This window comes from Ipomoea nil, unplaced genomic scaffold (assembly GCF_001879475.1).
Source record: "Ipomoea nil cultivar Tokyo-kokei standard unplaced genomic scaffold, Asagao_1.1 scaffold2965, whole genome shotgun sequence".
Classification (NCBI taxonomy): Eukaryota; Viridiplantae; Streptophyta; class Magnoliopsida; order Solanales; family Convolvulaceae; genus Ipomoea; species Ipomoea nil.
Genome location: NW_017619393.1, coordinates 550,129 through 564,310, shown reverse-complemented (window position 1 = coordinate 564,310; position 14,182 = coordinate 550,129). Strand labels below are relative to the sequence as shown.

Genomic DNA, 14,182 nt, shown 5'->3' with positions numbered 1-14,182 from the left:
ATCCTGTGACCTTCACTCAAAGGAGTCACAGAGGTGCCAATTGAGCACAGAGTGCTTGGCAATCTGGAAACTAACTTAAAAATGGAGGGAAGAGATGTAAAATAAAGAATCTGAAAACTGTCTTCAAACTAAAAAATTAGAAAGACATTTTTCGATAAATAGAACCTTTTTTTTTTCATTGACCAGAATGAATATTTTCTTTTAACTTCATTTTTCCTTGAATACTCAAACATTGAAAAATCTAAAAACTAACTTCCAGAAAATATTTTCTAAGTTTCCAAATGGACTCTTAGTTTAAAAGAATGCAAACTTTTTTCCAAAATAGTGTAATGTTATCCAAAATCGATGCACTACATCATTCATTTAAACTTCTACATACTTACATATTTTTTCTCAAAACAATGCAGATTTTCCAAAAGTGAGGTGTATTTAAGTATATACTCCATCTGTCTCATTTTGTTTGTGATGTTTGTTACGAACGAGATTTGTTCTAATCGTCACTATAATCCTTCATATATATATGACAGGACACTAGCATTGATTAAACCAGTAAAACATTTCTCAATTCTCAGCTCAAGCTGAAATAGCAAAAGCATTTTGTTTATACAACTAATAATTATTTGGGTATTTCACTGAGAGAGATAAGTAACCAAATTTGGGAACTTTAAGGATTTAAGGTACTAGATACAACACAAAACTGTATAAGAACCTGTTCAAGGTTCAATTAAACCCAAAGGCCCAAAGAGATACATAAGCCTTAGTCTTCTGGGATCTCAGCAGGAAATATCTTTACCAAATAGTTCAGAAATTCCTTTTGTAGGGTCTTGCTGTTTCACAATCGACTCTCCCACTAAAACCTGCAAAGACACCAAATGTGAAATGATTGTTAAGTGGTAACAAGCTTTGCTTCATCATCTGAAAATTCCCATTATTTGGTTTGATCACTTAGATCAGTTTGATGGGAGGACATGCAGACAAGGTGCAACTCCTCATTACTGTCCAATTGCTTGCGCCAAAAGTACAAGCATGGAGGAGTCGTGTGTGCAATACCCAAACCCACCCCCATCAGTGTGTGTAGTGTAAGTAATATTATCGTAGGTTCACAGTACATCTTAGTAATAGTCATGAACCCAGTCAATACACACTTTTTTCAAGATTAATCCACCTTCAACCCCCTCTTTTGACAGTACTTATTGCTACTTGATAATTGCACCACTAGTCTCTATGATATATCCTGTCAGGAGGGAAATCTGAAACTAGATACAAGGTCACAATATCCCCAGTAGATCATATTACCACCAGTTTATCTCGGTCAACAAAATGTCCATCTTTCTCTATTCCATTATTCCAATTTTTACCCCTTACTAATATGGAAGAAAACGGTATATAGTTATTAGCAATCAAATGATTCAAAAGTAATATAGAATTTATAAGGCAATAATTTCACAGCTTACTGCTCTGACACCAGCTTCTTGTACATATGCAATATCAGCAGGAGTAAATAGTCCAGATTCCCCAACAACCTACGGAACCAAGCATAGGATAATATAAATAAATAAAGGTTGAGATAAAAACTACAAAAGGACAGGATGCAAATAAAATATTTCTTACAATTATGCCCTTCTCACGGATCTTTTCCCCACGTTCTCCTTGAAGGAGTTTCTTTGTGTTGCTAATATCAACTTTGAAAGTTCCTGACAAAACACAAAGTGCAACTTGTTGGCAACAACATTTTAAGGTATATAGCAGATCGCATGAAATGCTTAATGCTAAATTTCAATCCTCTTTAGGCTGTTTTTGGTTTTACTACACCCCCTAGAGATGCATTTATTTCTCATTCCATCCCTCCCAAAAATTATTAAACTTGCATATTAGTAAAATTTACACAATGGATAGTGCGTGTTTGGCTCAGCTTATTTTAAAGCTCATCTACTTCAAGAAAACTTGTTGGCATAATTAAGAGGGAAAACCTCATGTTAGGCCAACATTTTTACATAAAATACTTTTCAAAGTGCATGTTTAAACATTATTTGATGGTTAACGATTACTATTTGATGTGGAAAAACTTTAGGTACTAAAACATTAGTCTTTACATGTAAGAAGAATATATACTAAAAGATAAAACAAAATAACAATTCTGAAAAATGCCATAAAGTATGCATATATGTCAAATTAGAGAAAATACCTAGGTCTCTGTTATTGATGCCAACCAGTTCAACCACATCTATTCCAAGCACACGATCCATCTCCCTCTCATCATGTACCTAGAAGATGGAACACCAAAGAAAGAATTACCTAGTTACTTTGAACATAATGAGATGCTTATTTCATTTCACCACAAAAACTCAATAGAACAGAACCAATATTAATAAATACTCCATTTAATTGGTCTTTTGATTCTTTGGATTAATATTAGCAATTTGTTTAATCTTTTCACTTTTCCAGACCACAAATACTACTTATTGCAACAAATACAATTCAACTTGCCTCAACAGGTACCAGTTTGACATTAAAAATTCATCTATAAACTGCAGTGGGGTTTGTGTTTGTGTATGCAGGATAAAAGCAACAGCATACTAGGAGGTGCCCTTTTGATTCTGATCATGAAAATCCATCAATTCTTCAAGTGGCACAAATTATCAGAAGATAAAAAGCATAAATTGAAGATTTAAACTCATTCATAATGTTTCATGTACACATGATTATCCAAGGTCCCATACCCAACTTTGACCTTACCAAAAGTGAAGGGGGTGTCACCCTGTGGATGGTGGGATGCAGTGCAAGAGATAAGGATATGAGAAAGTATTAAACAAACCTCAACAAGTGCAGTCATCCCAAGCAATTTGCAGATCTTAATCATATATTTTATATCAAGATCAGGTAAAACAGCGGCAATCAAAAGAACTGCATCAGCCCCTTTGGTTCGAGCATAGTAAATTTGCCATGCGTCTATAATAAATTCTTTGCACAACAAAGGACACTGCATTATTGTTGAGTGTTAGGAAGGATTCAAAAAAATGAAAAGGAATTGAATATTCTTTTAAAGATGTTATTTGCACACTAAGCTAAGGGCATACCGTCACTCCAGCATTCCTTATAGCCTCAAGGTTTTCAAAGCTTCCCTAATTTTCCAAAAGAATGTAAAAAAGCAGTCTAATAAATATGTACTAATATTTAAGCAATTGCCTAACAGCTCAAATATTAATCTTTACCTTAAAATACTTCTCATCAGTCAAAACACTAAGGCATGCTGCTCCACCTTTCTCATAAGCTTTGGCAATTTCAACCTGTCATGGAAAACATCACAAAGCAGCTGAGTTAACTAGCATCATTTAATTTATGATGTATATAGATGGCATATATTCTAGTTGATGGATAGGATCACCATTGAGTATCAAGGGCAATGCCCAAGGTTGGAATTCCATCCAATGATAGAATTAGATTGCACATTTGATTAAAGAACTTGATAAAATAAATAAATGGTTGTGCCATTATATGTTTACATATGCACAAACATTTGTGACTCATTCAAATGGTGCAGTGATGCATTGAAAATATCATTGCTTAATATTTGTCTTTCCCATTCTAAGCTTTTAGAATGCGAGAAAGAAGAATGAAACCTCAGAAAATCAGATTTTGGAATTTGATTTTAGCTAAACATGTTCAAATGTTATTCTCTCCTTATTCAACTATTGGCATAATGACTACTTTTCATATAGACACAAAATATAAGAGCTTTTGACCTTTTCTACAAATAATAGGTCTAAATTTGGGGTGAACTAGCATAGTTAAATTAGTAGGAGACTGGAAGAAAAACCCACATATAGTCAATGCCATCACCTTAAAGGTCTCTCTCTCTCTCTCTCTCTCTCTCTCTCTCTCTCTCTATATATATATATATATATATATATATATATATATATATATATACATACATACATATATATATATGGCTTTTGGAGCGAAGTTGAGGTATAACCCATGGACTCCCAACTAGCTTTTTATTGACTCTGTGAAGTCTAGCTTATAGTTTAAATGCTTAGAAATGCTAGAGTATTGATGTTGTTCAGCTATTAAGTGATCTATTGTTGATCTATGATGTGTTGTTGAGGATTTGGGAGTGTTGTTTTGCTCTGTGAGTTATTGCATGTGAAGAAGAACCCCATTGGTGCACAGATAGTATGCACCAGATGGAGTCACGGAGCTAGCCAACGGCCCTAGGCAGGGACCGTTGGCAAGCCCCGTGGAGGAGCGACCCTAGGGAACGTGTGTGTATGTATATATATATATATATATATATATATATATATATATATATATATATATATATATATATATATATATATATATATAGTGTATTGGATCATACCTCCTCAGTGCCTTGGATACGATCCATACTTATTCCCCATTTCCCCCTCCCAAAAAATAAATAAATAACATCCTTGAAAGAATATAGCAGAGCTTATTTGTCCCATGTGAAATTCTCACTGCAATTCATTTTATTTCTTAATTTCATGCCAAACTACTCATAGCAAATGATTACAAGTTGCTATTGCATAATAAAGCTAACTGAGGATGAGATAGAGCAATAGTGTTAACTATACTAAAGATAACTTCCTATGAGGATTTGGTATCTTTTTCTTTCCCCTGAAGGTTGTGGTTGCAGCAGATACTACATTTGTTCAATATATATGATGAGTTTCAAAAAGTTCCAGTTCCCCGTCCCACACAATTGCTATTTCTGTTCCTTTCATTACATCTTCCTTCTGCTTTTATTATTTCACTTTCAAACAGTTAATATCCAAATAGATTCCACCATGATGTATTTCAAGGAAAATGAATTATGCATCTAATCTTCATTAGCTATCACTTTCTCAAATATAAATGAGTTGGCCAAATAAAATAAAACACTGAAACCTTACAGGATCAAAATCTTCTCTTAATATCCCTCTGCTTGGAGAAGCCTTCTTCACTTCAGCAATCAAGCCAGGCAATCCAGTTCTAGAATAAGATGCCTTAAGAGCACCAACAAAATCTCGAGCAGGAGGTGCTTCCTCAAGTGCTTTCCTCAACGTGCCAAGATGTCTTCTCTCCTTCATCTGTTAAAAAAAAATAATAATGAAATCAAGGCAGTCAAACTAATCAACACAACCAAATCCTCATAAGCACTTCACAGTTCATAACAAAGATACATTATTCCAAAAGTGAAACAACCGCCATTCAGTAATTCAATCAAAGAGTACCTCAGAAACTTCCTTGTCCTTGTTCCAAACAATCTCTTCTAGAATGTTCCGAGGTGTGTTCCCTTCGTTCTGCAACCGAAACTCGAAAGGGCCAACGTAATGCAACGGCGGCCCTGTAAGCGGCCTTCTCCGAATCCTTATACCCTGGTTAGCAGCAACCTCATCCTGGAGCCTCTGCACTTCCCATTCCTTGATTTTCAGGGCCTCTGCTTCCGATATATTCGATTCAGAAAGCGTTGCGGACTCTTCCTTCAAGTCAGGCTAAAAAAATGAACAAATTACCACTATTGCTCAAACCAAATTTCAGACTTAAAAACTGCGTTTTGGCATCCAACAAAGAACGAAGAAAAACGAAAACCTAGAACCTGTTGAGCTCGAATTGGAGAACAAGAGAGGGAAATGCGTTTCGGGTTTGACATGAGAGCCCCGGCACTGGAGAAGCCGAACCTTTTGGGTGTGAGATTGATTGGGGTTCGAAATGAGACCGCCGGTCTTACCGTCGCCGCCGGTGCGGTGGTTCTGAATTGCAACGAAGCCTCCATCAGTGAAACTGGACAATGGAGCTGGGGAATTTGGATTTTTTTTAAATTATTTTTCTCGTTCTGGGGAGCCTTTGCCTTTTAGCCTTTTATGCCGCAATGGCGCAGTGTGGTGTGTGGACCCGCCCGAGCTGGGTACCACAGATCAAGGTAATTAGCAAATTCATTATGATTAATAGGGATTTGATCCTGCGGAATAATAAATTACTAAATCTGGTCAAATATTTAGGAAACCTTTGTATTATGTTGTTTTTGTTATAAATATTTTATTTATTTATTATGGAAATAATTATTATTTTTGTAACGTTTGTAACGGTTATATCATTAATTCATTATTTAATTATGTTATATATATATATATATATATATATATATATATATATATCAAGGTTGCAGTAGGCGCTAGACGCTAGTCGGGTGTCTCGGCAGCGCCTAGCGCCTAGGCAGTTTAGGCGGCGCCTAGGCGGAATCTAGGTGGCGTTAGGTGGGCACCAAAAAAATTTAAAAAAAATAGTGACAGACTTGTAGTTTGACAATTTTAATGAGCCTGTTTTCAACATTCAATCAAATAACACGTCCAAATAAATGAAATAACGATAATTTATAAGCCATAACATCATAATGATATTAAAATCAATAATTAATGAAAGACGAAATCGGTCAAAATCGAACGAAATCGACCGACTATAGGCCAAAACGGCAAGGATGGGTGCCGCCTAGCACCTAGGCGACCGAGTTTTGCAACCTTGATATATATATATATATATAGAGGGTGCAAATCCCATGAGACCCTCATATTAAATGAGATCATAAGATCACATCCCATCCATTAATACATTTGTAATTGAAGGATGAGATTGAGTGAGAAATATAGTATAAATAAGGCCATAATTAAATCTGAAAGGTTAAAAAGTAATTATATTAATGTATTAATTTTGATTAGAATTAGATTAAAATCTTTGACATAATAATAGACCACATAATCTATATATATATATATATATATATATATATATATATATATATATATATATATATATATATATATATATATATATATATCCTCCTATTTCGTTTTTCCGCTCAAACTTATGGACAATTTAGTAATATCAATGTTATGAATTAATTAGGAATATTAATATTAATATTAATATTAATATTAATATAATGACTTGATTAGGAATATCAATATAATGAATTGGTTATGGCAATACCTTAAATAAATAAATACACTTTCTTTTTGAAAAATCTTACAAATTTATAATTTTTATATTTTTCACCTATAAATACAACGAGTTGATAGACTAAAAAAATTATGAGTCTTCATTTTACCTTTGGTCCCTCTTTTCCCTTGCAATGACTCTCTCATCACCTATTTATCAATTTATTAATCATTGTGGTTCAATAGCCACTCAAACTAATATGCATATTTCAAAGCATTAAAGGTACAATTTCTCTTCTAGCTATTTTTATCTCTGCGAAAAAAGTTATTATTTTTTCATTTACATTCTTTATTATGGACTTGTCCGGGTTGATGTCACTCCAGACCAGCTGTAGTTGCTCCGACTAAGCCGATGCAAACAAGTTTAATTTTTTAAGAAAAGTATTTATTTTTCGTATTATTTTTGTCTATAATTGATCTTTGAGAAAATAGTCAAATAGGCCCCTGAACATTTCGTGAAAAGTCAATTAGGCCCATGAACTTTTTAAAAGTGCAATTGAACACATGAACTCATGATTTCGAGTCGTCCGACCCCATTAGCAAGTTACCTCTCTAGTAGGTGTCTGTAACTGCCCTCGTGGCTTGCCACATAAACTATGTTTGGATTATATAAATTAAAAAAAAAAAAAAAAAAAAAAAAACTTCCGAACGCTCTATTCTTCTTCTTCTTTATTCTGCTTGTCTTCTTTTTCTTTATTCATTTCACCGCTTTATCATCTTCATCTTTATTTATTTCACTGCTTAAGCATCTTCATCTTTATTTATTTCACTTATTATTATTATTATTATTATTATTATTATTATTAGTAGTAGTAGTAGTAGTTTGGAGACGAATCATCGTGAGGATCATGAAACTCCATCGTTGTTATCGTGTTCATAAAAAATTTATGATTAAGTGATAATTCCATGAGGAAAAAGACAGAGAGAGTGGCACCTGTCGTCTGCAGAGATTGGGAGAGGTCGCGGAGAAGAGAAGTCCGGCGTCCGGCGACCAGGAGATTCGCATCTTTCGAGGGAGAATCTGAATGGGCTTAGAGGGCTTGAACAGAAGAGGCTTTCAAAGGCTTGGAAATCGGCGCTCAATCTCTCATCAATTTCTTCCGACTCTTCTTCAGACCTGCAACTGCTGGAAGTCTCCAAATCCAAAGACTTCTTTTCGTTGCTCTCCAACCACCCCGCACTACTAAGCCTACTATAGCAAGAAACTCCCATACGTGCATCTCCATTTCCCTTCACCCCCACAGCTTCATTTACTACATTATCATCATCCTTGCCTGAAACTATGATGAACTTCCTCTGATCCTCAGTACCGTTCTTATTATTCTCCCTCTTTTTGTTCCTGTTTCGATCCTTCAATCGCTTCAGAATGGACCCGAATAGCCCCAAACCAACGTTCTTGATCTGGGATCTAGCCTTTTTCTCAGCCTGTTGTTGCTTCTGAATCCTCAAGGCAGCGTCGAGGAGCAGAAGCAGTGAAATGAATAAAGAAGAAAGAAGAAGCAGTGAAGTAAATTGATGTTCATCATCGGCCTCCGAGGATGAACACGATGACGACGATGGAGTTTCTTGATCCTCACGATGATTCGTCTCCAAACTAATAATAATAATAAAATAATAATAATAATAATAATAATAATAATAATAATAATAATAAGTGAAATAAATACAGATGAAGATGATGGAGCGTGAAGCAGAAGAATAAAGAAGAAGAAGAAGAACATGGGCGTTCAAAAGTTTTTTTTTTTTTTTTTAATTTATGCTTATGTGGCAATCCAAATAATCAAAACATCGCTTATGTGGCAAGCCACGAGGGCAGTTACCGACACCTATTAGGGAGGTAACCTGCTAATGGGGTCGGATGACTCAAAATCATGAGTTCATATGTTCAATTGCACTTTTAAAAAGTTTATGGGCCTAATTGACTTTTCACGAAATGTTCAGGGGCCTATTTGACCCTTTTCTCTTGATCTTTTGTAATTTTTAATTATTGTTTTTGTTTTTAAAATTTTGTATTATATGTATTTTTTTCTTCGTATTATTGCTTTGTTTAAAGCAATAATTTTGTAATATTGTTTGTATATTTTATTTCCAAGCACTGTTTTTGTTATTTGTGCGATGCAATGGTTACAGAGTCAGTAGGGGATATTAACCGAGTTCACTATTTTGTAATGACTTTGTAGTTAAGAGAGAAGCGAAAGCTACGGTCGAGAAGGCCATCGCAAAAAAAAAAAAAAAAAAAAAAAAAAAAACAGAAAAAGGTTTCAGCTTTAAAACAAGTTATAGAGAAAAAAAATGTCGAAGGCAAGATTCAGAAGAATGTGGTGGAAAGCGGGTTCCACTTCTTCTGATTCTGAGAAAGAATTGAAGGCCAGTAGATTAAAATATTCATGTATGTGCATGCTTGAAAGTACCATTTAATATTTTTTGCTTTTATTGACCTAAACTTGATTTCATGTAATTTAATTCTTATAAAAAAAAAAAACCAATGTTCTTATATTTTTTGTTTTTAGAGTATGAATTATTTGTTCGATTCGATTTTTTTAAAAAATATATTGTTGGTTGTGTTTTAAGTATTGAGTATCATGATTTTCAAAAAAAAAAAAAAAAAAGTATTGAGTATCATGATGGTGTTTTTTATTCTTCTCTTTGTGTTATGCAGTGAGGATTTTATTTTTTTATTAATAGAATAGATTATCATATGATTAATATTACTAAAGTAAGAAATTTATATATGACAAATTACTGCATATAATCTATACTATATATAAAAACAAAATCCTGAAATTTTAACTTCCCGCCCAATTCCTAAAGAATCTCTTTTCCCAATAAAATATATTAACTTCTACTTTCCCATTCGTACAATAATTCTGGGTAAAACTTCTATTCTAAAATTATAAAATAGTGTAATACAATTTCCTTTGCACATCTAATCTATACTATATTTACAAACAAAATCCTGAAATTTTAACTTCCCGCCCAATTCCTAAAAACTCTCTCCTCCCAATAAAATATATTGATCTTTCCCATTCGTACAATAATTCTGGGTAAAAATTCTATTCTGAAATTATAAAATAGTGTAATACAATTCACTTTGCACATATAATCTATACTATATATAAAAACAAAATCCTGAAATTTTAACTTCCCGCCCAATTCCTAAAAAATTAATCTTCCCAATAAAATATATTAACTTCTACTTTCTCATTCGTACAATAATTTTGGGTAAAAATTCTATTCTGAAATTATAAAATAGTGTAATACAATTCACTTTGCACATATAATCTATACTATATATAAAAACAAAATTCTGAAATTTTAACTTCCCGCCCAATTCCTAAAAAATCTATCTTCTCAATAAAATATATTAACTTCTACTTTCTCATTCGTACAATAATTCTGGGTAAAAATTCTATTCTAAAATTATAAAATAGTGTAATACAATTCCCTTTGCACATCTAATCTATACTATATATAAAAACAAAATCCTGAAATTTTAACTTCCCGCCCAATTCCTAAAAAATCTCTCTTCCCAATAAAATATATTGATCTTTCCCATTCGTACAATAATTCTGGGTAAAAGATGTGAAATGTCAAAAGTTCGGCAAGGCATAACTTTTGACTCGGTTGTCCATTTTGGACAAATGTTTTTTTGAAATTGCGTATTTTTTCGAGATCTATCCACCGCAAACTGCCGTAGGCGGTTTGGCCCACCAATTTCTAAAAAAAAATGCTTTATTAAATTGTTTCTAAGAAAAAACTATGTGAACCTTATGTTTTATTAATGAATTTTTAAATTTTTTAATTGTCCCGTGCATTTTTTAATAATCTCTCTTTATAATTGGTCAAATTATTTAATTATGGTAAATTAGGGAATAATTAATGATGGTAATAGAAATCCTCGAAGAATATTTAATTATTATTATATTCTTCAAAAAGGAAAAACCCCAACCCTACAGAGGCTAGACCGGTGCTCACTGCGCACAAGAAACCCCCCTCACTTTGAGAGGTTGCTCCCACACTACCGCTGATAAGACTCGCTCACTGCGCACAAGAAACCCCCCTCACTTTGAGAGGTTGCTCCCACACTACCGCTGATAAGACTCGATCCCTGGTCATTCTTCCAAAGTTTCACCTCTATGACCAGTTGAGCTACCCATGCGAGCTTAATTATTATTACCTTATTATTGTGACTCACGGATTACAATACAAGAATATTTAATTATGGTTATATTATTATTGTGTGCCTCACGGCCATTATATACTAACAAAACTTGAAACAAAACTAATAATAATAATAATAATAATAATAATAATAATAATAATAATAATAATAATAATAATAATAACAATAATAATAATAATAATAATAATAATAATAATAATAATAATAATAATATAAGTGGTAAAAATAATATCTAAAAGTAGTTAAGTGTTAATAATAACAGTAAGAATATTAACGTAAGAATTATAATAATATAGAATAAATCGTAATAATTAATAACTAATAGTCTAGGATTAAATTTGGAATTATCAGAAAAAATAAGCGACCTCTGGTGAAATTAACTCTTAAATAATTATATATCGATTTAAATATTCTTAATATATTACAACAATTCCATTCCGTGCATCGCACGGGTGAAAATACTAGTTATGGTAACATTTATTTAAAATCTAATGAAATTAAAATTTTCTATAATATTAATACAAATAAAATTCTCCTGTGTAATTTTGCACAAACTTTTATTAATAATATGGTTATTTCCCTTAAAAAGTGAAAATGGAAAACAATCAGTAGTATCAAGAATTTAAAGGGAAGATTGTGCGAAAATAATAGAATCAAATTGAATATTAATAATTAATCGCCCAAATTTAATAATAATAAGCTTATTAAAACAATCAGTAATATATACTATATATACAAACAAAATCCTATGTTTTAATTCCCGCCCAAATGACTTCTACACTATTAAGGTTTGCGTAATATTGTAAAATATATGGTAATACAATTTCTATTCGTATTACAATTGTACAAATATGGTAATACAATCCTTACTACAAATATTCTTTCATACTTTCCTATTCCTACTCTAATTCTAAATTAAATTTGATATCAATTTACCTTATGTAAGATATCATATGACATCTATATATTCTTTCGTCTTCTATTTTTCTTATTCTTTTTATTTATCTTTTTTTTTATGCCGAATAATTACCATAAATAATTATTAATAATTGTAAATTTATATTGGGAAATTATATTAATAATTAATTATTAAAGCAAGGATAATTTTTTTGTACTGTAGACGCATTATTTTTAATGATTTTGATTTAAGCTACTCAAGTTTCTATGTTTTTCATATACAAAGCTATAATTGTAATACTTTCATAACAATATTGAATAAATATTATCCATATATCTAGATTAATTATATATATATATATATATATATATATATATATATATATATATATATATATATATATATATATATATATATATATATAGTGAAAGGTTCAGATGCGGTTGAATGCTTCCCATGCGGTTGTGCGGTTGATTAATGTGCGTGAGATTTATGCTTAATGTGCGTGAGTATTGTGCTTAATGTGTGAGAGGTTTGTGCTTAATGTGCGTGAGTTTTAATAGGCTTTTAATAGGCTGGAAATTCAGCATTTTTAGCTGATAATGTTTCAACTTCAACCACAACGGGCAGGGGATCCCTCCTTCTTGATCAATTGATATTCTTCCATCATGAATGGTAGCAAGATTCAAAACAGCAACCAAAGCTTTTGCTGCGTTTTTATGAGGTGCTTTACTGCACCATGAGAGCCTTGTTTTTATGAAGTATTGACAAGTTAAACAAAGCTTTTGCTACGTTTTTCTTGCCCATAAGAGTTCCATTTCGGAGGTAGTGTACAGAGGTATATGTGGATAGTACGATCATGTTTGTCTCAGAAGTAAGTAAGCAGCAAAAATAACAAAGGAAGGTACACACTCACACACATTAAGTACAAAACTCACGCACTTTAGGTACAAGACTCACACACCCTAAGTTCAAAACTCACGCACATTAAGCATTACACATTCACGCACATTAAGCACAAATCTCAGGTACATTAAGCACATGACTCACGCACATTGAGTACAAAACTCACGCACATTAATCACCCGCACAACCGCACGAGAAGACATAAATGCACATGATCCCCTCCATATATATATATATATATATATATATATAAATATATCATAGTGATGATTAATACGGGCAAACCATATATAAACATAATCTAATATTGGAAAATATTCATTACTAACCATATATAACTTATGAAATAACTAAACTTATTGAAACTTAATTATTTATAATTTCACCTTTAATATAAATATTTACTTTTAATATCTGAAATTAATCAAATTTTTCTTAGTGTGGATCTATATATTTTAAATAATTTTAATTTAATAATATTATACCTTAATTATAAAAATAATACCTTATATATATATATATATATATATATATATATATATATATATATATATATATATATATATATATATATATCCTATTTCATTTTTCCGCTCAAACTTTTGTAGTCAATTAATTAAATATATTATTGGTAATACCGCGTACAACAGATATTAATTAGGTAATAACATAATAGCACAATAGGTAATAATATGTATTGTAGTTTATAATATAATTGGTAATAAGCATATTCAGTCAATTGCATGAATAAGCATATACATTTTATATTTAAAAATTTAAATTTTTGTCTTTTGTTTAAATTGAAAGATTTAATGGTTTTACATTACTTTGAATATTCATTTGTTTTTTCGTTTATCCACATCATGTTCATATGTGAAATTATAGTATTTAAAAGAATATTTGAAAAATAATAATTAACTGAGAATAAAAAGGGCACAGAATTTAGGCCAATTAAAATAATAACTGACTATTAATAATTGACTGAAAATTAAAAATGCTTCGAAATTGACTCAAATGTAAAAAATGAAATGAATATTAATACTTGATTACAAATAAAAATGAAATGAATATTAATAAATTAATGAAAATATAAAAAATTTCATTAAAATTAAGCCAATTGGAAAATGAAATGAATATTAATACTTGAATATTAATAAGTTACTAAAAATATAAAAATTACTAGTATAAAAT

At 31.4% G+C, this 14,182-nt stretch overlaps 1 protein-coding gene across 1 annotated transcript; it reads right to left on the bottom strand.

Moving 5' to 3' along the window:
* Positions 1-537: 537 nt before the first annotated feature.
* Positions 538-13,982, bottom strand: LOC109162935 (indole-3-glycerol phosphate synthase, chloroplastic-like). The gene is made up of 11 exons (XM_019311643.1): positions 13,969-13,982; positions 5,609-5,808; positions 5,244-5,504; positions 4,923-5,099; positions 3,213-3,287; positions 3,078-3,122; positions 2,816-2,980; positions 2,186-2,264; positions 1,612-1,694; positions 1,455-1,523; positions 538-857 (listed from the first exon to the last, which is right to left on the bottom strand). The coding sequence occupies exons 2-11, from the start codon at positions 5,783-5,785 to the stop codon at positions 774-776; spliced, it is 1,215 nt and encodes a 404-aa protein (XP_019167188.1). The 5' UTR covers positions 5,786-5,808; positions 13,969-13,982; the 3' UTR covers positions 538-773.
* Between the last annotated feature and the right edge of the window lie 200 nt (positions 13,983-14,182).